Below are 26,056 nucleotides of genomic sequence, written 5' to 3'. Positions count from 1 at the left end.
AGAAGAAGATGAGTGTGGGTACAAGTTCAAGAAAATGTCAGCCAACTAAAAAGTATGCCGGTCCTTTTGCCTGAATTAGTGCATCTACAAAGCGTGACATGTAGGTGAGTGTAATGGAGACCTTTGCTTTGACAGTGGCTTCAGGTCACCTATATCTTTGGGTCCACTAGAGGTCAGCTCATTTGCTGGTTGATCATCTAGCACCATGGTCTCTGAATTAATTAGCTTTTGTTTCCATGGAGAGAAAAGTAGCACAATTCCATAAAGCATTGCTGTCAAGCTTGTCAGGAGAAACAGAGACTCCAGACTAGATCAAACTCGTGAACCAGCACCAGCAAATACCAGAATCATCGCTGGATGTGGACTTCCTCCTAACTGGGATCTGAAAAGGTTATTGTGGACCACTAAATAACAGCACAATCCCTTTTCAGCTTAGCAAAGGTAAGATGATCTTACATCGTCTCTGGATGATGAGTGCTCTAACACACTGAAATAACAGTGTTGTGTAGAGGTCCTTCAATCCCTGATCGAGCTGCATGCCTCATCTAAAGAATCTCCCCAAACTCCTTATTGGGCTCAGAGGTCGGTAGTACATACTTACATTTATTCAGTTATATTTTATCCATCCATCCATCCATCCATCCATTTTCTGACACACTTTATCCCAAGCGGGGTTGCGAGGGCTTCTGGTGCCTATATCCTGCTGTATACAGGTGAGAGGCAGGGCAGTTATATTTTTAAGTAAAAAAAAAATATCTTTAGGAGTAATGTCACTGCTGTTTTTACTTTTAAACATGTAAAATTATCATGCAGCATCAATACTCTTATTTGAGTAAAATAATTGACTATTTCCCAGTGTGGGTAACTTCAATGGGAAAAAAAATAAAAAAGAAGCACATTTTAACCTAAAATGAACCGGTTAAGTTTTCACTATAATGGCTATTCCCTTTTGTACACACTTTCTGTTGTTTATCTGCTGAGACATCTATGAAAGGGAGGTCAAGGTAATATACAGTAAAAAAAAAAAAACAAAAAAACATATATATATATACATCAGATATTTTACCCTGATCCATCATGCATACTTTATATACTTTAAGATTTTTTTATGTTATTTGTTTAAAAACAAAATTGTATTTTACTCTTTAAAACATAAGGAATGTGCACATAAATTATGATCTGTCCGATTTACGCTATTTTAAATAGTAAAGTTAACCAGTGCTTGCATAACCTTTCTACCAAGTAATTTTTTCTTTATTTAATTGACAGATTTACTGGATGGCTTCTTTTTACTTAATTAGAAATATGTTGAAGTAGTCCTACTTTTAATTGAGTATATTTTGTTGGTACTCAATAGAATTGTCTCAAGCCTACAGTTATTTCTTTTGCCTGCCCTTTTCCTTCCACCAAACTTCCTTTTAAGGCCATTTGTAGAGTCTAAAGCATAAAGAGTGGAGGAAATCTGTTCCCTTTTAAAATGCATATAGTTAAACTTTTTAAAAATGCATTAGTGTGCATATTAGATTTGTCAAAGCTGCTGTAAAGAACATCATGGATGGTTTATGTCTGTGCTGTCGGATCTAGCCTCTAAGTTTAGAAAGGCGCACAGCTGTCCTGCTCCACGCCGCCTGCTGTTCTGACGCGCTGTAGTAGCGCGCGTGTGTGTGTCTCGTGTCTCTTTAAATGCGGGGTTGCGTAGATCCTTCATGAATGAAACCATGTGATCCAAACATCATTTGACGTCTGGCGCCTCCGACCACAGCCTAAAACAAGCGAGGAAACCGAGGATATATGTAGAGAGAGACCTGCGAGAAGGCGTGAAGCGCTGAGAGGGGAGGAAAGAAAAGCGCTTCTCCCCCAAACTCCCAACTATCCTGCATAATTACAATAAAGCTCCGAAGGCTCCGGTTCTACTTCTGGTGAGTCCGATTTGTCATGAAACAAAAGTGAAATCGCCGAAAAAGAAAAGTGCTGAATGTGGTGGTGTTTTGCTGAGTGTGCGCCGTGGCGGTGTCCCCGCCGCTAAAGGGCAGCCAGCGCCGCGGTAGTGCTGAATCATCACCGCGGAGCCGCTGGATCGCTCCCACCGCATCGCAATACCGAGCAGCCGCTGCTTTCATAATAACACAAACAAAGGGGGCCAGGCTGCCGGCTGGGCTGTCAGGCTGGGAGCGCTGTGTCGGAATTAGAGGACCGTGAGGAGGAGCGGGGAGGCGGGGGGACGCTGCTCTGCTCTGCCAGGGGATTCCCTTGTTTTGAGGAGCGAGGGGTCGTCAGGAAGCCCGTATGGTGGTATCTACACCTGATAGGTGAGAGGCGGCAGCGCTGGACACTAACTGGACACGCGTGTTCAGGTAGGACGCTCGGTCTCCGCTCGTGGAGCTCGGTTTATTTGCAGCGTGTTCGCTCTTTGTTAGACAGAAACCTGCCGAGGACCAGGGCTGTCATCCCGGAGAGAGGTCCCATCAGCTAGCTTAGACACAGCGACTGTTTTGACATTTGCTTTGTGTCAGGCCTTCAGCCCACGCGCCTGTCGCATTGGAGGGTTTATTTCCCTTTTTTGTTGTTTTTTTATAAATGTGAGGGGGGGCGACGTGTAGTTTTCCTGCTGTACCGGTGTTGTAGAGCGGCTCTGCTGGCGGCAGAGATGCTGATTCATCACTACGTTGTTGTTTCTCAACGGTTGTTGAGCGAGCGGAGCTGAGGCATGAGGGAGCCATGGCAACACGGCGGCGGCGGCAGCGCGCGGGCGGACAAAGGTCTGGAAGAGAAGCAGGAGCGGCTCAGTTTGTGTTGTGATGAGGGAGCAAAAAATGAGGCTTGTGTGAACTTTTTGTGTCTATTGAGGAATAAAGCGTGTGCTAATGGGGGGAAGTGGAATTTAAAGCGTTCTCATTCATTTGTTCTGCTGGTTCTTTATGCGCAGCAGCACATCTAATGGCTTCATACTGTAAACTATTTCAGGCACCATGTTTTGACCTTTCAGTTGCATTTATTTAAAGTGGCGTAATGTTTGATTGATCAGGCAACACATTTATAAAATAGTTTATTGCACCAGAAACCAAATAAATTAATGAGATGTTTAAAATTTTCTAAATTGAATTTTATAATTTGGTTTTATCCGAGAAAATATTCCTCTTAATCTGGAACACTAATAGACTACAGGATAAAAATGCTTATAACGTCTACTGTTGCTTTGAACGCATGCCTGCTGGTGCAACTGGGTAAATTATAAAATAATTTAAGTTATTTTTATTTATAAATTAAACTTCTCCTGTCTTCTTTATTTTATTTTCTACTAATATATAAACAGCTTTTTTTTTTATTAGTCTTTTGTAATATTATTCATGTTTAATGGGGTTTTATGGATCAGTTATGCAGTTGATTTTGGGTTTTCCATGTGGTGATAATTATAGTTTATAAGTAATTATTGGTAAATCTAGAACATAAAAAAATCAGTAATTCAGTTCTATTTCATTGTTCCTTACACTCAACGTTTCATTGATTAATTTTTTATACATTTCTGTACTAAAAATATCTCATTTAATAGTCTACAGGTGCTGGTCATAAAATTAGAATATCATGAAAAAGTAGATTGATTTCAGTAATTCCATTTAAAAAGTGAAACTTGTATATTATATTCATACATTACATACAAACTCATATATTTCAGATGTTTATTTTGTTTAATTTTGATGATTACAAATGACAACAAATGAAAATCTCAAATTCATCATATCAGAAAATTAGAATATTGTGAAAAGGTTCAAAATTGATGGCCCCTGGTGCCACACTCTAATCAGCTAATTAACTCAAACCACCTGCAAAAGCCTTTAAATGGTCTTTCAGTCTAGTTCTATAGGCTACACAATCATGGGGAAGACTGCTGACTTGACAGTTGTCCAAAAGACGACCATCGACACCTTGCACAAGGAGGGCAAGACACAAAAGGTCATCGCTAAAGAGGCTGGCTGTTCACAGAGCTCAGTGTCCAAGCAAATTAATAGAGAGGCGAAGGGAAGGAAAAGATGTGGTCGAAAAAAGTGTACAAGCAAGAGAGATAACCGCACCCTGGAGAGGATTGTGAAACAAAACCCCTTCAAAAATGTGGGGGAGATTCACAAAGAGTGGACTGCAGCTGGAGTGAGTGCTTCAAGAACCACCACACACAGACGTATGAAAGACATGGGTTTCTGCTGTCGCATTCCTTGTGTCAAGCCACTCTTGAACCACAGACAGCGTCAGAAGCGTCTTGCCTGGGCTAAAGAGAAACAGGACTGGACTGCTGGTGAGTGGTCCAAAGTCATGTTCTCTGATGAAAGTAAATTTTGCATTTCCTTTGGAAATCAAGGTCCCAGAGTCTGGAGGAAAAGAAGAGAGGCACTTCATCCACGTTGCTTGAAGTCCAGTGTAAAGTTTCCACAGTCAGTGATGGTTTGGGGTGCCATGTCATCTGCTGGTGTTGGTCCATTGTGTTTTCTGAGGTCCAGGGTCAACGCAGCCACATACCAGGAAGTTTTAGAGCACTTCATGCTTCCTGCAGCTGACCAACTTTTTGGAGATGCAGATTTCATTTTCCAACAGGACTTGGCACCTGCACACAGTGCCAAAGCTACCAGTACCTGGTTGAAGGACCATGGTATCCCTGTTCTTAATTGGCCAGCAAACTCTCCTGACCTTAACCCCATAGAAAATCTATGGGGTATTGTGAAGAAGAAGATGCAATACACAAGACCCAACAATTCAGAAGAGCTAAAAGCCACTATTAGAGCAACCTGGGCTATCATAACACCTGAGCAGTGCCACAGACTGATCGACTCCATGCCACGCCGCATTGCTGCAGTAATACAGGCCAAAGGAGGCCCAACTAAATACTGAGTGCTGTACATGCTCATACTTTTCATGTTCATACTTTTCAGTTGGCCAACATTTCTATAAATCCTTTGTTTTTATTGGTCTTCAGTAATATTCTAATTTTCTGATATGATGAATTTGAGATTTTCATTTGTTGTCATTTGTAATCATCAAAATTAAACAAAATAAACATCTGAAATATATGAGTTTGTATGTAATGTATGAATATAATATACAAGTTTCACTTTTTTAATGGAATTACTGAAATCAATCTACTTTTTCATGATATTCTAATTTTATGACCAGCACCTGTACCTCTCATGAAAACTGATATTTTGATTTTCATTGAGCCCTAAGCATTTCATACACATTTTTAGAAATACGCTCAAATATATGAGTTTCAGATTTTATTATGAAACCATAAAAAAAAATAGACCTTTATTTGTTTTAGACAATTAGAAACTTTTACAACATAGTATTATTTCTGTTTGTTCCCAGCACATATTTTGAGATTGTCAGTAACACAAAAAACAGCCTTTAATGCTAAACTGCCTTAGGAGTCAAACCTGTTTTTGTTGTTTTGTTTTTTTTCCCATTAGATCTGTAAGAAACCAACAACAAAAATGTGATAAATGCTGATTACATCTGGATGCAATTGATGTTTTTTTTAATAAAAAATACAGTTCCGCTTTGGTCCGGTTTACTAATTTGCTTCTATTTTGTACAAACGCCTTGTCATTTCAGCCCTTCTTAGTTCCACTTTATACATGTAAACAAACCTCAGTCTCAGTCTACTTAAACTAGTCTGATGTAGTTAAATATTTTCAGGAAATATTGAAATACCAAGTAATATAAATGCTCAGCTCTCATAATTTAGAACATTATTTAATTGTGTGTTATTGCCCCAAAATCTTTGTATAATAGTATCTTTATTTTTCTTGTTTGTGCCAATAGTAAAATATGATAGATTCTGAGCTTTGATAAGGACATAACTCAGTAATATCCTGCTGGTAGATATGTTTTTATTTTTAGTTATGCATTTTCCTCATAGTTGCATTTAAGTGGAAAGGCGTCAAGTTCTTAATTATAAAAGTTGGTGTAGGAAATGTCTTCTGTCTGGTTATCCAAAACTGACTTGCAGTTTTTTTTGAGACCATCTGCAACTGACAGCATAAATTTGTCCCTGAAAAAAGCAAAAAACACTATCCTGAATAACTAGATTCATAAAATGATGAACAAATAAAACATGCATCAAAAGGGATACTCACTCATAAATGCAATAGATAGCTGTTGGTGATTTGTTTAGTGTAAATACAGATTAGCTGCTCTGGAGGCTGAAACTAACAGCTAAACTGGGAGGAGTCGAGACCAAAGTGAACTTCTGTAGTCTTAAAATAACTCCAATCCCAAAATGTCATAAAAATATCTGCAAGGCTAATTTACAAACCTTTAAACCTTCTTGTTTATTGCATTTGGGTTTTATTTACCAAAAATTTTACATGTTTCATATAGGAAATGGAGGCTTGAGACTTTGTACGACGATCTTTCTATGTAATGATCTTTTCAAAACACTGGACCTTTAAACTAGTACAGTTACTCCAACAGAAACTCGTCACATTCATCTAATCAAGGAAGATAATTGATAATGCCCCACCTTCCACTTTTAGTTCTCTTATTAAAAATCATTGGCTTCTACAGAAACTTTTATGGATTTTGAAGTATGAAAGAATTTTTTTTTTTTTTTATAAAATACATCCACTTTGGTCTTTCCTTCTTTCCGACTATCAGAAAGTTTCAGGTCGAACTGATCTACATTTATACAGGATAAAAGTGAAAAGAGATATTTATTCAGGTAAGATATGAAAATGGGCAGCATGGCCTTATTTTAATTAAGTCTTAATCCCTCAGACAGTAATGTAAATGTAAATTTTGATGTAACTATTTAACCTTCCACAGTCTCTTAAAAAAGCTTGACCCCCCCCCCCCCATATATATATATATATATATATATATATATATATATATATATATATATATATATATATATATATATATATATATATATATATATATATAGGCCCAGTAAAACAAACAAAGGCTCAAGTGAGGGATTGACTGTTGTGGCAGTTAATGAACCCATGCAGACCTGTGCTAAAAAAGGAAAGAGGCTCAGTGAACTATAATGCCTTGCAACAGAATATCCTCTGATTGATCTCTTGTGGATTGGCCATTATCTGCTGCCTGGTAGCAGCCTATGAGCGGTGCAACTCTTAAACACTAAAGAGTAATAGGGAAGCTCTGTGGGCACAAGAAAAACAGAAACTTCACCCCCTAATGACTCCATATCAGCAGCTTTAGTTAGAGTCAGCACTCTGCAGAGTGTATCAAAAGTATGTAGTAAGCAAGTTGGCAAGTACTGTAATAGAGGGTCATAATGATGAAACAGTTGTATCAGTATTGGAGGGAAAAGTATCCCCCCCCCACCACACTGTCTTCACACACTTTCCTTCATTTCCTTTTTCTTGTTGAATGTACGCACACACACACACACACACACACACACACACACACACACACACACACACACACACACACACACACACACACACACACACACACACACACACACAACCTAAGGGGCTTAGTTTTTTATACTTGGTATCAGTATTTAATCAGTGCTTGAAGTGCATTTCTCTGTCAAGTACTTTCCCATCCTTCCCTGGTGTTCGCAGTAATTGAACGCTGACCAATGCTTATGTGTGCAACTTTGCTGATGGCGGCGGAGCGGCAAGACGCGTGGAGCAAGGGGGATGAAGGAAGAGGGAGGAAGAATGAGAGATGGGATTTGCGGTAAGATTGAGAACAAGGACCTTTTTGTCTTCAAGGCATTCCCCTGAAAATGCTGAGGCGAAGCAAATGCGCTCTCGCTTGACAGATGGCGTTTTCACTTGTTACTTACCACAGCTAGTTTCTTTAGCTTGTTTTGTGTGTGCACGTGTGTGAGAGAGAGAGAGAGAGGGAGGAGACTAAGATATTAAACACCTACAATCACCTATGATCGGTTGATGTTGGGCTTTCTAGCAGCAAAGTCTAAACAACATGTCAGTTTGAGTTCCTTTTTTTGTTTTTGCAAAGGGAAGTGATTTTACTAGCAGCTGGTCTGAACATTAAACACTTCTTTCATTTCCACCCCTTTCACCACGTCAAACCTGAGTTGCCGCCTTCCAGGACAAAGTCCAAAGCCTTGGTTTAACGTCTCACTGTTTCACCACAACCGAGGAGCTGGTGCGACTATAGCAAAGAAGTGCCTCAATTCTTTGTGTCTGCAGGGATCAAACTGATAAAACACTCCGCAAAAAAAAAAAAAAAAAAGATGGTGCAAACAGCTGAGAGGTGTTTGTTGTGTGAAAGCATGAAGAGATCTGGTCAGATTTACTGTATGTCTAGAAATGGTTAAAGCCATCCTAGTCCCAGTTCGGATGTGTCCTGACCTATAGCTGTTTAACTTAAGCCTAAGCAGTGTCATAGTTAAGTAAACTTCTAAAACCTTTTTTATGCACAACCTTCATTGGCAGATGTATAAGAAGTATTTAAACAATTCCATCACGATAGAATGATCACAGGCTGAAAAAAAATATAATGTTTAATTTTAGTACATTTTTTGTTAGTTTTTAATTTTCATCTTCTCTCTCTTTTTAGAGTAGGACAACACTTATTAGTCCTCCTCTGTACTTTTTTTTATATAGTTGAAGTTATGAGTCCTTTATTCAGCTCACCCCAAAGACCTCTTTTTTCCAACAAGCTTTAGGATGGAGATTTTCAATTTTCCTGTATTGAACAAAATTTTCATTTAAAATCACCTGGTATTATAATAAGTTAATCCCAATTCACAGTTTCTTAAGCCTTTAAAAGAGAAACAGTCCCACAGCATTACAGATCCCCCACCGTACCTAACATTAGTCATACATTGGCTCAACCCACCTGTAGTGCTTGTTCAGCCTTGGGCTACAGGTGAACTAATGTTGGAGAACTCTGCATATTTAGGACAGAAAATACAGTTTTTCACTGACATTCCCTCTAGAAATAGTGTTTGATGGTTTTTATGGAGACTTGGTAAACTTGAAACATTTCAAGACCTCCTAACCATCGTCTGTCACTGTTAATGGTGGCAAGATAAAAATGGATTCTGGCCGAAATAAGTTTAATCCTGTGTTACTTTGGATTATTCCCCCAGAAAAACAAAAAACAACAAAAAAAAAGCTTAAAGTTTACTGATTAGAGGTACATTCAGATGCCTCAGTTTCATTTAGTTCAAATAGATAATTCTAGAGCTTAAGTTTTCCTTTAAAAGTGACCAGTCTTTCTTCTCATTGATGAGTTAAAGTCAAAATAATGTTTTTATTTTTTGTTATGATATATATTTTAATCCTGTTTTAAATTGGTCACCTCCTCCTTTATTGGACAGTTCGTGTACAAGAAAGAATAGCTTCTATGGGTGGTACATCACAGCTTTTTGTCTCTGAATTTGTACGTATTTGACTCTGTTGGGTCTGATGAAGAGCTAATTATTGATGTTCAGCTTGGTCTCCTCAGCCCCACCCCCTCCTCGGTTCTGAGATGGCATTAAAGCAAACTTCACAGAGGCAGCCCTTGCACACCTAAAGCCCGGATTGCGAAAGATTGCACAGGTGTTTGCGATGTTCTGTCCAGCTCCTCTTTGTGTGTGTGTGCGTGCTTTTAAAGATGTGAAACTTTGCAAGTATCGTCTGCGTGTTTATGATCTTTTGATCTTTTTTACACCAAGGATTCCTTTTAGAAAAGTCTAGTTATGCTTGCAAATTTCAGAAAGTATTAAAATGAGAGATGGAAACATGGGAATAAAAGACAAATTTAGTGGTGAGAGAGAGAGGGGGGGGGGGGGGGGGGGGGGGGGGAGTAGTGGGGTAGATCAATATTTGAGTGTGTTTTTTTTCTTCTTCTTCTTCTTCTCCACAGTAATGATGAAATATGGTGTAAGCAGATCTGGTGCATAATCATTGCTGTGCTCCAATGTCTCCCCCCCCACTTTATCTGCTTCTGCATTAGTGCGCTGCTTTATCTAAATAGTTTATATCCAAACTCCACAATTGCTATGACCTTTCATTAACATAACCAGCATGAAATTTAAGAGGCATCAGAAGGATTATCAGATAGAGACAAGTTTATGGTTCAGTTTAAGTTGTGTTCACACTCTCATTTAGTTATTCAGATCAGTCTCCTTGAACAAATTCCACAGGTTTCCCCCTGAAGAAACAGCCTCCTTTTTCACTTTTTGAGAATTTCTTATCTGAAGGAGACCTCCCTCCTCACAGTGACACTACTGTGGCATCAAGGTCCCAACAGTAGGGCCTGGCTTCGAAGACCTTAGCAACAGGAATACCCGCACTACCGGTTGTCTACCAGTTGCATCATCTTAATGCGCCAACTTGCCGCAGTTTTTAACTGCAGTGTGACGAATCCCTGATTGTGGTATAAAACTGTGAAAAGAATAAAAATGGAGGAGAGAAACGACAACACAGCGCTCAGTGGATCGATGCCATGGGGTAAAAAGAGCAGGAACTAAGTCATGTCTCTGCCTCAGGATGTGGCGGCAGCTCGCAGCCGTCACCTGTGACATTCAAATATTTCCATGCAGTGGGAACTCTCCTTAGATCATTATTACGCTGTTCTTTCCAAATCGTTTTGAACAAAAGTGTTCAAACCAAAGTGTTCGAAGACAAAAAAAAAAAATTAATCTTACTGAAGATTAAGCAGAAAACGTAATCTTACTTAAAACTAAAATATCTATGAAGCATTAAGGTAATTTCACATGACAAGATTTCTCAAATTAATATTATATGGTAGAGTTAGACACTTTAAATAAGAAGTTGAGTTTTAAAAAAAGATAACTTACACTTCTTAGTAAAACAACCAAATAATTTGCAGTAAATGAACTGACTATGTGTAATAAAATCAAACTTAAGGTCAAGAAGCTGAACATTTTTGTACTGCTTCTTTGTTTATCGCTTTAAATGAAGCTCTAATAGGCGTTTTGTTTTTAATGTTTGTGTCTGTTTAGTGATCTTTATACATCAGCAGGGATGTTTCATTTTTAGCACTGAAACCATTAATCATGATTTATCAATTATTGAAATAATAGTCAACTGATTTAGTAATGGATTAATCATTAACTGGAGTAAAGAGACTCTAAAATGTGCCTTTAGCTGACAGATTAAGCAAAAAATTAGATTAAGCACTTAGAGTAGTAATTATATCAAAATTGTAAAAAAAAAAATCTAAGTAAAATATTTGTTTCACCTGGTTTAATTTCGTAAAATGTCTTCTTAAAGGAACATTTTGCTATACGATTATTAATCATTTAATCTAAAAAATAATAGACAGATTAATCGATTTGCAAAATTATTGTTAGTTGCAGCCATAGTTTCAATACTTTGTTCAATTCAGACAATTTCAACCAGACGATTTGGAGACGAGCTATTTACCTTTATGAATGTAACTGTAAGTTGTTTGACTTTTTAAATGGAAATGTAACTTTGGGAAGAGTTGGGGTAATAGCAAAGGACTACTAGTATTTGGGAGAAAAAAAACTATTATTAAAAAATGTTTTTAAATATTATAATTAGATGAGGATTTGCTTTCTTAATGTTTTTGCAGATTCCTAACAGGTATAAAATGTAATTTTATAATTTTCCAGCTTTGTTTAAGCAAAAAAAGGGAAACCTGGAGTCAAACAAATAATTTAGCTTCCAAACTTGCAGTTTTTATTTCCAGTATCAAAATGATAACCATATGATCTAGAAATAAAGTAAATCTAGTCTTATTTCCTGATTTAATTTGAAAAGCACACAAGCAGTGAAACAGACGTTAACTAAAATATGCAGTGCTGTGTGGCCAGTTTCTCTTTAAGATATAAAAACAACATCAGAGCATTTGGAATCATTAATCATTTCTATCAGGGTCAGAGGTCACACCAACGTGTGTCAAAGCAGTTGCCTTAACAGACCGTTTTACTCCACCACCTCCACTACACTGAAAAATGCAACCTTTTCTCTTTCTTTCCCACAGTGACAACTTTCACCACACACAGAGATGCTTTCGATATGAGCGGGTAGTCCTTATATATGGTGCTTTCACTTAGCGTATCAGATAAGATCAAACTGATACATTTCTTACAGATCAAGCTAGAGCTGCACAATATGTTGTACATTTATTACCATTCTGCAAGTGTGTGAAAAATGTTATTGTTGCAAGATGCAGCTTGCTGATTTTATGTTTACTATAGTAATTACTGCTTTAGTTCTTTTATTGCTATTAATTCAATGAGAATGAAATGAACGCAGTAAAATGTATTTGTTAGATTATCGCTAATCTCATGATTATCTTCACCAACAAACCTAAAGGAAAAACCCACCAATTCTGATAACAAGCTGATTTATTCAGCACGTGCTTTCAGCTAACCACGGTGCCAAATCTGAAGCTGATGGGTACATTGTATGTCCTTTCATCAGTTGTTGCATGAAAGGTTAGGCTGGCGGTGAACTCCTTTATAAAGAAAAAGAGGTGGCATAGCTGCAGCAGTATGTGTGCATGCCTCTCATGCCGTTCAGAGTTACCGACAGCCGATGGAAAACCTCAAAATGGGTATCAGGAACGTCCTAGAGCTGAAGGTCAGTGCTCCCTGTGGCTCCAGACACCCCTCCTCTGTATGTTTGCCGAAACATTTCTCATTCATGTGCCTGATAAAGTATTTCCACAGAGAAAAAGGATGCTAACGCTGCTGTTAATGCTCCAACTCTCTCTTTTTTTTTTCTTCACAAACTGGATTTGCTGACCAGGAAGTGCCATAGCAATACAGCATAGAGAGGAGATAAACTGACTGCACTGTCTTTACTTTCAGCTCTGTTTGTTTTTCAAATACACACAAAAGGAGGGAAGAAACTGAACCAGCAGCACGTACAATTCTTCACTATTCAACAAAAGAAAAAGGAGAAAGTGCTTTTGAAAAAAAAAGAGAGCCAGAGCTCAATTGCCTGACAGTGCAGTTTTTTTTTGCTTGTGTTGGGAAATTTGTCATCACACTCCGACTTACTACCTGGAATGGGAAAAACGTGTTGACGCCAGGAGTTTTTCTTGCCTTTAATAACACACTTGTTTGACAAACACACACACAGACTAAGCTGTTTTTAACTTGCAGAAAAAAAGTGTGAAGATTGTTGTTCCTGTGTTGTTTTTTTCTCTCCCTCTCATTCCCTTTGTTTTTTTCTTCTCTGACTGTTATCATGCTTATTTCACGCTCTGCATGCCTCCCTGTTAATGGCTTCCCTGTTTTGCACACACCCAGAGCTCTAACTGGTGTCCTTTTCCCTTTCAGTCAGTCCTCCTCAGCTTGCCAAGGTCGCTCTCTCCATGGTCCTGCATCTCCACCCTAAGCGTCTTCTCTATTCACAGGTTGCCCTTATCTCAGATCTGACTCCTAATTCTCAATTAGCCTCTACACAGTATCTCTTGTTAATTATTTACCAACTCTGTCAACACCTCTCGGCCAGCTTTAGATCAGTGAGCTTGAGCGCTGCTTTGTTTTGCTCTGTTTTTTCTTTTCAGATAGAAGCAAAGTGAAGCCAGCAGGTTTGTTTCTGTAGAGCTTTGAGGTTTTAAACTCATACTTTCCACATTTTGCTGGTTCTGTCTCTCCAACCCGTCTCCTTCTCTGTCCTGCTGCGTGTCTCCGCCGCCTCACTCTGATGCCATCCTTTGTGACTTCAGTTATTGCTCAGAGGGTTGCCTGAGGGAGACGGCGCAGTTAAAGCAGCTGTTATGGCAGGATAATTCAATAAACGCTGCATCTCAAACGACTTGTGACTCTCACGATCTGTTCTTGATGATCCCCTGAACGCTTTGTTGTTTATGTGCAAGCACCCCCTCGCTCCCTCCTGTTTGGCTTTTGCAGCATCTAATCTGGCTGTTTATTCCCCCCTCCCCACCCTCGGCTGAGTGACAAGCTAAATCGAAAGTCTCTTTCTAAGAAATTCTTCTGTGTGTGGCAGTAGTGACCAGAGCAGAAGGTTCTCTAAAACAAGATTAATTAGGTTTCCGTCTCAAGCCAGCAACACACACACATATGCACACACACACATGCTCAGAGTTCATTATCCTGTTAGTCTGCTCTACATGAGGAGAAAGGAGTCATGTGCTCTTCCCTCTGCTCCTTAATCTTTCCTTATACGCTTTATATTCACCACTCTGACCTCCTGCCACACCTTCACTCTTGTTTCCATTTCAACTTGTTTTTTAAGGTGTCAAAATCAGAGATGCGCCGATTAAAATGATGTAGCCAGTTTAAGCTTTGACCTGCCCCCTATCAATTATAGCCAGTTACGATTTAACCGTAAGAATCTTAACATTAAACCGGCTGGAAATTATAAATATTGTATTGACCTTCTTCTATGTTTTTCTAATAGGAGCATTGGGGTTGAAGTCAGCACAGTGCTGATACATCTCCAAATAGCCATGCTGGTCAAAGCTCCTCATCGCCTCATGTAGGGGCGAAGCTCATTTGGTTTTTCCAGGATGTGATGTAGTAAGGCAAAATTAGTTTATCATCATTTACACCCTAGTTGAGGAGTTTAAGCATCTTGGGGTCTTGTTCAGGACCCCAAGATGCCCATGAAAGATGGAATGGGAGATCGACAGGCAGATTGGTGTGGCATCTGCTGTGAAACAGGCGGTATACTGCTCCATTGTGGTGAAGAGAGAGCCCAGCCTAAAGGCAAAGCTTTCTATTTACCCGTCGATCTACGTTCCTACCCTCATCTATGGTCATGAGCTTTGGGTCATGATCAAAAGAACGAGATCCTGCATACAAGTGGCTGAAATGAGTTTCCTCTGTAGTACGTCTGGGCTCTTTCTTAGAGATAGGGTGAGGAGCGCAGTCATCTGGGGAGGACTCGGAGTAGAACAGCTGCTCCTCCATGTTGAGAGGAGCTAGTTGAGGAGGCTCGGGCATCTGGTTAGGATGCCTCCCTGGTGAGGTGTTCCAGGCACGTCCTACCAAGAGGAGACCAAGAGGGAGACCCAGGACACGCTGGAGGGACTATGTTTCTCGGCTGGCCTGGAAACACCTTGGGATTCCCCTGGAAGAACTTACCCAAGTGGCTGGGGAGAGGGATGTCTGGGCCTCCCTACTGAAGCTGCTACCCCTGCAACCCGACCCTGGATAAGCGGAAGAAGATGGATGGATGGATGGATGGATGGATGGATGGATGGATGGATAATTTACACTTGTCTTTGTCATTAACACTCCTTAGATGGTAAATTATCCACTGCCAGAAACAAATACTCAACTTTAGCCTGTGCTCGTTTTTTTTTGTAGTACAGATGCTTCCCAATAGAACCAAACTAATAAGATGTCTCCAGAGGCCAACTGTGTGTCTGCCCTTTAGTTTTCAAGCGGTAAGAGCGATGTTCTTCATCAACCCCGGTAAGATCTAGTCCATTTGTTTGACAGAGCAATGCCAGCTGCGACCTAACAGGTGTAAATATATCACTTACTTTATTTGTAAAGTGTAAAGAACCAAAGGCAATACGGAAAAAGGCTTATCTTTGCTGGTTGTTGAGCTGTTAGGTGAAAGAGGCTACTGAAAAAATTTGATTGGGAATTGTGATCTCGGTTCTTAACATCTAATGTTGGCGACTAGCACAGTTAGCATTGCCTGCATCACTAAAATGGAACCCTCTTTGTGTATGTCTTTGAGAATGTGGATCCCTACCCATAATAAGCTGGATATCTTCTATATGTGTGATATAGAGAGTCTGATCTCTTCAATCATCTGCTGGGGTAACTGCATCAGAGCTAATGTCTTCAAAAAGCTAAACAAGCTGATAAAGAAGGCTGACTCTGTTCCAGAAACTCCTCTAGAACCTCTGGAGAGGATTTCATAAAGAAGAATCCTTCATAAAATGAAAGATATTATGGACAACAGTGAGCATCAGCGAGTGTCCCTTTAATCAAAGGCCCCGTCAGATCTGGTGCAAATCAGACCACCATAGCCAATAATATTCACAACAACTTGCTGGATTAAAAAAAAAAAGAAAAAAAGTTTTTTAAAAATTAATTTCTGTTTGGTTTAAATAGAGCGTTTTAAATTTAATAGGCTGGTTTAGAGCTAAAAAATGTAAAGGAAAGCGTTTGTTTCAGTTGGTCAAGCCTTTCTGTTATCTGCTGAAAGTCCTGCTCTCTCTGTTTCTCTTGCCAGCTGATTGCACAGATATTGCACTACATGATTTAAGAACACAGTATCCCATTAAATGGCATCTTACATGTTTTTTTTTAACTTCCTTTTTAAACGCTTTATACAGACTATTAATAGCTAACTGTCTCAATCAACGTTTACAACCAGCCCTGCACATGTGGTCTGGTTTTAATGCTACTTGTCAACTTCCCAGTGAATCTCATGTTGATATGAAGCTGTCTCTGCTGGTTACACTGGAGGTGCAGATGATCTGATGATCAGAACATTTCTGATTTGAGGTTTCCGTCGTGATCCCTGCTGAGTTTGTTTTTTTCTTTTTTAATATCACAGAACCAGTCCCCCCCTCCATCCCTCCCTCCTCTGCCTCCCCACACTCAACAGCTAAGCTCTTACAAATGTGTTGAGGATGCATTTTCGCCCAAACGCTTTCTCACCGCTTTCTTTACCCTCCCCGTCGTCCCACTCCTCTCCACCTCTGTCCTCCTCCCTGTTCACTCTTCGGTCTTTTTCCTCTCTTCTTCTCCCTTGTCACTTACCCCCACCCCCCCACCACTCCACCCCTTCCCTCCATACTCAGCAATTTTCCCCAACTGTGGGTGTGATGTCTCTGTGTAACGCTAATCAGCTCTGGAGACGTCAGCATTCTTTCAGCTCTCTACCAACAGCACCCCCTCTTCCCCATCTTTTCTACCCCCCCCCCCCCCCCCCCCCCCCCCATCCTCATCTGTCCCCTCTGGATGTGTTTCTGGTTTTTCGACAGTTTTTTTCTCTCACTTTTCAGCTCTTTCTTTTCTACTCTATAAGGCCTATTTTGTTCAGCTCTTAACACTTTTCACCTTTTCACCCATCCAACCCTCTGTGTCCCATGCCCAGGGTGTGTGTGGGTGTGTGTTTGTGTGTGCATGTGTCGTCTCTCCACTGTAACAGTAAGCAGCTCTACTCTTGAGTTGTCAGCGTTCTTTAAGTTGCTCCATAAAAATACAGCCTGCCACAGCAAAAAAAGCTGTCTGTTGTAGCAACAGCAGCAGTGGCATTGACCGCCCTGCAACCATCACCCCACAACCATTATGGGAAGGACACCCCTGGTCTGTGTGGGTGTGTGTGCGTGTGTCTGAGAGACTGTGTGCACTCCTAAAATGAATGGCATTGCCTTTACACTGCAGATAATCCTTAACCTGGTCTGCTTACATGTGGTCAAATAGCCCTAAACTCTCCTACGCTCAGTGCTTGTTTTCAACCCATTAATCAACTGTAGCTGTAGATGAAGATCACTTGCACATTTTTTAGCAATTAAAATGTGCTCAACATTGTGAATCTGAACGTGTTTTTTTGCTTCAGTACTTTTATCTTTAGAACCACTACAATACTGCTGTATTGTTTCCCTGATAATACATCAAGCAGTTCATAACTGCAGAAAAGCCCATATTTAATTTAGATGAAAGTTATTATGATGCTGAAGCATGCAGTAAAAGTTGTGAGCTTTTTCTTTAATAATAGCATTACTGTTGCATACCACAGGGTTTTTTTTTGCTTTCCATGCATATGATGCATAATCAGTAATCATTAAATCTCTACTTACTGAGAACTTCTAGTCAGCAGCAGCAGGGATTAGATATTTTCTAATTATTTTAGTCTTTTTTTTTATTTTATGCAATTTCTTTTTGTTAGTGTGTTCAAGAAACAATACGTTTGTCAGCAGGATTTTTTATAAATGGGTTGTAATGGTATTGGTTATCTAAATTCATTTTACAGAGCAAAACTGCTGATCTGATTTTATAAACCTCATTTCAATTGAATTCAGTAAGTTGGTGGCATTTTCACATAGCAGAAATAATTAATAAAATAATCATAGATAATTTGGATAACTGGGTTCATCCTAACTGTGTTATCGCTTACTAATAAATAACCAAAATCTTTAAGTGGGTTTTAAGATATAATGAAATAAAGGAGAACATCAGTCTAAGGATCAATCATATGAAGCTGAAATCCGATACCTAAACTATTCCTATTCAAATTTTGAATTTAGTTAATTACAGGATCTGTAATGAGTGAATTGCATCACAATCGAAAAACACATCGACAAAATAAAGCACCTTTACAATTTAAATAATTTTTGGCTTCTCAATTATTGGACAAATAATCATATGAGCACAGCAATACATATATTTCGTGTATTTATTTGATTCATGTTATTCAACTTTCAGATTGCTATAATACTGGCACAAATATTAGAATTCAGCTCTGCATAAACCATTGCTTAAATATTGCTATTCACTGTGCAGCATTTAGTAGAATTCAAACATTTAGGCCACTGTTGTTTCTAATAAAGCCAGTAACTCACAGAAATAGTCCATGTTCCTCGTCAAAGCTCTTTCTTAACTGCCAGCACTATTCGGATAGCTTTTTATTATGGAGACCACGGAAGCATTTCTGCAATAGCTATTATGTCCATACCAATTTGAGGTTTTTGGAGGTTTTGAGGTTTTTGTGCCATTTTTTTAGGCCTAAATACCACAAGTGGACCAACACCTGTAATGCTGCTTGTGCGTAAGATTTTATAAAAGAAACAGCGAGTTCCCATTAGGGGATTTAGTATGTGTATAAGAAAATGGCATTAGTTGCCATCATTGTTTAACACATTAAAATGTTTCCAATTTATTAATTGAAAGTAAAACATTACAGTCCTGACCCTACCATACATAAATTAAGAGGAATATACTTTAAAAGAATTTGGGAATACCAAGATTATAAGATCATGATTGGATGATGAGCCCCTGCAGGGTTTCCAGAGGTCATTAAAAGTCATTCAATTGTTATTTTTTAAATTAAGGCCTTAATTGGCATTATAAATCATTAAATGTGATTATAGTGGCATTTAAAATGCTTAATTTAAAAACAAACATTTATAAAAGCAATTTCATCATATGTTATGTCAGATATAACTGGTTTTGCGTGTTTGCGCGAAACTGCTTCCTGTTGATCGTAAAGTACGTTCGGAAAAGAAGCTTGAGGCAAAGAAAAAGCTAGAGAATGGGAAAATTCAAATTTCAGCAAAAGTGGCTGGAAAACAGGGAATTCAGGACATGGCTGCAGCCTGTCGACGGCAAAGATGGTGAAGGATTTTGCCATGTCATTATATATATATATATATATATATATATATATATATTAGTGCTGTCAATCGATTAAATTTTTTTAATCGCGATTAATCGCATCAATGCCTGAGTTAACTCGCGATTAATCGCATTTTAATCGCAAATTTTTTTTCTGATTGAAAATCATTTAAATACTCTCGATGACATACAAAAAAATACATACAGGCTAGGTTTGTGCCAATGTTCTTTTTTTTTAAATGAAAACAGGTCACAGACACTGATTTATGCCATAGAAACATATGGCAAGAAGATGGGGAGGCATGTAGCAAAAAATAACAAATATGTAGCCAAAAAAAAGGCCCTGAAAACAGGCTGATGTAAAAGACAGTCTTTACAGTTAATACAGTCTTTTGAACAAAGACAAGCATTTTACCCTACTGCTATAAAATGTAGTACAGTTAACATTAGATGTTAATTAACCAAGATAATAATGAACAATTTTCAATCAATACATCAAAATCAATAGACCGACATCACTAGATGGAGGTAGTCTATGAAAGTTACTTTTCAGCCTCTTAACAAAAATGAGAACACACAGACACACCCACCCACACACACACAGACACACCCACCCACACACACACACACACGATACCGACCTGTGACAGCAAGAGTGCCGTAGCAGATTCCATTTCACCTCAGTAATCTGTTTTCTCAGCGTATTTCAGGTTGCTACTAGTTACCAGACGCTCAACTTGTTTGTTGGTGGTGGGGCTTAAAGAAAAGGCACTAGCGTCACCCAGTGTATGAGCGTCTTTTTCCCTTGAGGAGCTCCGCTCTAGAAGCCTATGAGAAATGCATACACTGGGGGGAAATAGCCCCGCCTTCCCGCAGGCTGCAGCGGGATGTACTTGGAAAATTTTACCATAAAACCACATAGCGTTAATCTCACGTTAAAAAAATTATCGCCGTTAAAATGGCCTCGCGTTAACGCGATAATAACGCGATAATTTTGACAGCACTAATATATATATATATATATATATATATATATATATATATATATATATATATATATATATATATATATATATGTATATATATATGTATGTATATGTGTGTGTATGCCGACTGAGGTTTAAGGACACAGAAGCAGAGATACAGCCAACATTACTATGGAAATTATGTTATGGGCATGTTTTGGTTGAGGAGGAACTAGTGCACATCATAAAATAGATGACATCATCAGGAATTACCATTATGCTGCAACATCAGCAGATAAGTCAATCTCAGACAGTAGACTTAAGACTTAGACAACTTTTATTTTCTTTTGTCTTATTCACAGTAATGAATGTTCTGAACGGATGACAACCTGAAGTTCACCAAATAGGCTACAGAGTGGCTCAAGGACAACAGATATTTTAGGGTGGCCATCATAATCTTAGTTCTGTAGAAAATGTATGGATAGAGCTGAAAAAGGGGACTCGTTTAAATCAGTTCTGTCAAGACGAAGGACTAAAGTCCTGCAAAGAGAAGCATGGGGTGGAAGGAGACCATAGATGGTAATCCAAAGGCAGTTTTAAAAAGCAGCTCCACACAACTTCTGAATTTATAAGAAACACAACTAACTTTAACGTACGTATAAAAAAATACCTCTTAAGGTTATTCTTGATATGCTGGCCTTCAGCACATAGAAATATGTTTTTTATCCTAGCTGATCTAAATCAGTAAAGGTTTAAAGATAATCAATTTAGTTGAATATATTAGCTGAAAGCTGACATTTAAAGAGCATATTATTATATTCTAACTCAGTTTTACTTTTTGGTTCACAATTTGGTCAGTTTGATTTTTTTTTTTATTATTGAAAAAAACTATAAACAATTATAAGGAAAATCTGTCTTATTAAACACTTGCAGATAATTATTGTTGTAAAAAAAAGCTGCATTAAAATAAATGAATAATAAGTTGTAGCCAAAAAGAAAACCGGAATGACTAAAATAAATGTTTATATTTCCATCATTACTGTATCTTTTCCCCTATAATTCATACCTTTTGCTGCATCTAATGCTTACATTGAACACATCCAGGTCTGTAAGTGTAAGCTTTGGAAATCACTAAACACAGCAGCTGTGAACGCTGTTAGCAATATTACTCCTAAAGAGTTTTAGCTTTTAAGTATGTAAAAAATACAATTTTTACTGCCTTTATTACATTTTTAGAATTAGTGAGCCTAACTCCCTACTCCTGTGCTCCTGTTCCCTCGGTAGGTGAGTTGCTAGAAACACTTGTCCCCATTGCTCCATCTCAGTGTCTCCTCCTGTAAGCTCTGACTCTATGATGTTGATACTCCGGCTCTGTGGGAACCATTCCATCTGCTGTCTGTTCTTCCTTATGGCTGTATTTTTTAAGGATGTGACAGTAGGATCTACCTCCACAGTCATTCTGGATCCATGCAGGAACACATATCTTCTCTGAGGCCAGCTTTAATTATGCTATCAAACCTCTGACCTACGCAGGAACTCAAAGTTTCCCCATATCCGTCAGCTCGTTTAGTTTTTAAAAATGCCAAAACTGCATGTTTGTGTGCAGCCGACCATTTTACATGTGTGTTTTTATTAGGCCCCACTGGCATGGTGGCAGGGTAATGTGTGTGATCTTGGCAGAGTGCTTTTTGTTTCTGTGTCGATGGAGGGTGGGAGGGGGGTTCGGCACAGGGGAAAAGAAACGTCGCTTGCCAGGAAATTGGCCTCCTTTTCACCCCCCACCCATCTTCTTTTACCGCCCCCACCAGCAGCCGTCCTCTGTCTCACTGCCTTTGAAGCATCTATTGTGCGAAGATGCACCTCCAGCTGCAGGAGGCTGCATGGTACTAGAGCTTAGCAGTGCATGAGGAACCCCTCTAGGTGTTGAAAACGAGTTACCATGTGTAACTTGAGTTAATTCCAACTCATTAAAAGGAATTTCAGGTGTTGTTTCATAACTCTTAGAATCAAGAAGGAGGATTGAATTAAGCTTCCCGTGGCTTTGCTTTATTCCTCCAACCTTAAACATGTCAAGGAGTCATAAACAGAATTTTTTCAGTTGCTGCACATTGACATGTTGGGTGTGCACACCTAATGAGCTGCTACATGCTCTTTCTTTGATCTGCAGCTATTTATAAATGTAGAATTTGTGGCACGCTTGCAGACAGGCAGAGGTGCATTGTGGGGGAGGCGTGCACTGCCTCACTTGACGCCGTGCCTTTTTTTGATACAAAAGAATAAAGATGTAACAAGATGTGTGGCCTAGTGTCATGTAAAAATCATCACTTCCTTGAGAAGGAGGAGCTACTTTTTCTGTTTATAAATGCAAACAACTTGTTTTATTTTCTTATCTTTAATTTAGCATAGGAGGGGATGAGAAATCCAGCGGTTTAACTGTCTTTACAAACAAATAGAGGAATCTTATGCTGGGGGTTTTCTATTTAACAATAACTATTGTTTCTGTTATATATTTTTAAACAGTTTACCAATTTATACACTTTGTTCCTCTTAATTTACAGATTGATATGAGATTGGCATTACATTAGATCATAACTAGGATGGTTTTAACACAAAATATAAAAATATAAAACATTATTTGTTTACTAAACAAAAGCTGCTTTTATTCCTACCAATATCCGCTGATTAACTATTGATTATCACAGCTATAATAATTTACATGTTTTTATTTTCAAGTTTATCAAGTTCAAACTAGCGTGTCTTACGTAATATACTTCTCTATAGAGCTGTTCTTAACAGAGTGGCTGGTTTATTTATCTTCTCATGTACGGAGGACCTGGATAGTCACTATAAAGGAAAACCATCCATTTCAAAATTTGTAACATTTAAATAATGCAATTTCAAATCAAATGTAAAAAGCATTTTCGAATTGCAATTTTTAAATTTAATTATTAAAGAGTAGGTGTAAGTTTTATTTATTAATCTATTATTAGATACTTTAATCTGAAAATGTATTTTCAAATTCTATTTCTAAATGGAGATTTATAAACCAAGATTCATAAATCCAATTATAAATACACTCCCTAATCACACTTTGAAAAAGGCTGTTCTTAGTCAATTTTCTTTTTCACCTTCCATTTTGAAATTCTTAAATTGAATTTTCTTTATGCTTTACCCAGTCCATTTAGCTTTTCCATGATGCTTCTTGTCCCTGAGCAACCTGAACACCAGTTAAACCAATCAAAGTTGCTCCTCAGACATAACCAGCTCCCTCATTGGGTATTTTGTGAACTAAGTGTGGCACTCTAACCAATGAGAAAGCTGGTTCCATCTGAGGAGTGACTGGTTGGTTGAACTGGTTCTCAGTGTGCTCAGGGATCAGAAGGGTCACGGAAAACATAAATGGAGCAGGTAAAGCATAAAGAAAAGGAAAATTTCAAAATGGATTTGAAAATGCAAGTTGAAAAAAAAATTATGGAATAAGGAATAACCTTTTATAATGTGTGAATATTTGTAATCAGATTTCAGAATTATGGTTTTCAAATCTCCATTAAGAAATAGGATTTGAAAATACATTTTCAAATTGCAGGAGTTAGTAATGGATTCTTAAATAAAATAATGGTTTTTAAATTTGATTTTAAATTGCATAATTGAAATGTTACTTTTGAAGGGGCTGGTTTTCTTTTTCAGTGACTCTCCAGGTCCTCCATACTCATGCAGCCAGGCTGCAGTCAGCTACCTAAAGGGCTATTAAAAACATTTTGTTTTTTAAGGAATATTCTGTTTTCTTATCAGTACAGATTTCCCTTTAACCGTACAGGTGCTGGTCATAAAATTAGAATATCATGAAAAAGTAGATTGATTTCAGTAATTCCATTTAAAAAGTGAAACTTGTATATTATATTCATACATTACATACAAACTCATATATTTCAGATGTTTATTTTGTTTAATTTTGATGATTACAAATGACAACAAATGAAAATCTCAAATTCATCATATCAGAAAATTAGAATATTACTGAAGACCAATAAAAACAAAGGATTTATAGAAATGTTGGCCAACTGAAAAGTATGAACATGAAAAGTATGAGCATGTACAGCACTCAGTATTTAGTTGGGCCTCCTTTGGCCTGTATTACTGCAGCAATGCGGCGTGGCATGGAGTCGATCAGTCTGTGGCACTGCTCAGGTGTTATGATAGCCCAGGTTGCTCTAATAGTGGCTTTTAGCTCTTCTGAATTGTTGGGTCTGGTGTATTGCATCTTCTTCTTCACAATACCCCATAGATTTTCTATGGGGTTAAGGTCAGGAGAGTTTGCTGGCCAATTAAGAACAGGGATACCATGGTCCTTCAACCAGGTACTGGTAGCTTTGGCACTGTGTGCAGGTGCCAAGTCCTGTTGGAAAATGAAATCTGCATCTCCAAAAAGTTGGTCAGCTGCAGGAAGCATGAAGTGCTCTAAAACTTCCTGGTATTTGGCTGCGTTGACCCTGGACCTCAGAAAACACAATGGACCAACACCAGCAGATGACATGGCACCCCAAACCATCACTGACTGTGGAAACTTTACACTGGACTTCAAGCAACGTGGATGAAGTGCCTCTCTTCTTTTCCTCCAGACTCTGGGACCTTGATTTCCAAAGGAAATGCAAAATTTACTTTCATCAGAGAACATGACTTTGGACCACTCACCAGCAGTCCAGTCCTGTTTCTCTTTAGCCCAGGCAAGACGCTTCTGACGCTGTCTGTGGTTCAAGAGTGGCTTGACACAAGGAATGCGACAGCAGAAACCCATGTCTTTCATACGTCTGTGTGTGGTGGTTCTTGAAGCACTCACTCCAGCTGCAGTCCACTCTTTGTGAATCTCCCCCACATTTTTGAATGGGTTTTGTTTCACAATCCTCTCCAGGGTGCGGTTATCTCTCTTGCTTGTACACTTTTTTCGACCACATCTTTTCCTTCCCTTCGCCTCTCTATTAATGTGCTTGGACACTGAGCTCTGTGAACAGCCAGCCTCTTTAGCGATGACCTTTTGTGTCTTGCCCTCCTTGTGCAAGGTGTCGATGGTCGTCTTTTGGACAACTGTCAAGTCAGCAGTCTTCCCCATGATTGTGTAGCCTATAGAACTAGACTGAAAGACCATTTAAAGGCTTTTGCAGGTGGTTTGAGTTAATTAGCTGATTAGAGTGTGGCACCAGGGGCCATCAATTTTGAACCTTTTCACAATATTCTAATTTTCTGAGATGATGAATTTGAGATTTTCATTTGTTGTCATTTGTAATCATCAAAATTAAACAAAATAAACATCTGAAATATATGAGTTTGTATGTAATGTATGAATATAATATACAAGTTTCACTTTTTAAATGGAATTACTGAAATCAATCTACTTTTTCATGATATTCTAATTTTATGACCAGCACCTGTAGAAGAAAGATGTATCGCCATAAAGGTTTATAGAAAAGTGAACCAATCCTGGAAGCAGACAGATCCTTAGAGCAGCTAATCAGATGAACCACAAATTTTATCTTATTGATGCCATTCAAAGCAATGCTAAATGGAAATGTTTATTGCTGTGGGATACAATGCTGTTGCAGCAGATAATAATCATCCACTGTTTCACAAGAGTAGATGACAACAATTGCATATGTTTGTTCATCCAAACAACATCTGCATCACTAAAGTTTATACTAGTTTCATCGTCAGTCCAGTGGACATCTTAATACAGATATTTGACAAAATTTTTTTTTTATTTTAGCTTTTACCTCTCTTCTCAGCTCGATTCAACATGCAACAACAACAACATGAACTAATCCTCAAAAAGATGCGTCATTCA

At 38.5% G+C, this 26,056-nt stretch overlaps 1 protein-coding gene across 8 annotated transcripts in view; it reads left to right on the top strand.

The window, feature by feature from the left end:
- Nucleotides 1–1,631: 1,631 nt before the first annotated feature.
- Nucleotides 1,632–26,056, top strand: part of mafgb (v-maf avian musculoaponeurotic fibrosarcoma oncogene homolog Gb) — a 38,892-nt gene continuing 14,467 nt past the window's right edge. For 4 of the 8 annotated variants that reach the window (XM_038284681.1, XM_038284687.1, XM_038284680.1 and 1 more), the window contains exon 1: nt 1,632–1,919. Coding sequence is in view for 1 of the 8 variants with exons in the window: in XM_038284679.1 (XP_038140607.1) it covers nt 7,693–7,704 (12 nt within the window). In the remaining 7 variants the exon portion in view is untranslated. Of the gene's footprint in view, nt 1,920–1,940; nt 2,355–7,586; nt 7,705–26,056 lie in introns of those variants that run through there. The other 4 variants (XM_038284679.1, XM_038284688.1, XM_038284684.1 and 1 more) reach the window with 4 other exon arrangements.

The sequence above is a fragment of the Cyprinodon tularosa genome, unplaced genomic scaffold, assembly GCF_016077235.1.
Source record: "Cyprinodon tularosa strain WSP-4 unplaced genomic scaffold, ASM1607723v1 ctg201, whole genome shotgun sequence".
NCBI lineage: Eukaryota > Metazoa > Chordata > Actinopteri > Cyprinodontiformes > Cyprinodontidae > Cyprinodon > Cyprinodon tularosa.
The sequence above is the reverse complement of the archived record's forward strand: the minus strand, read 5'-3'. Positions and strand labels throughout refer to the sequence as shown.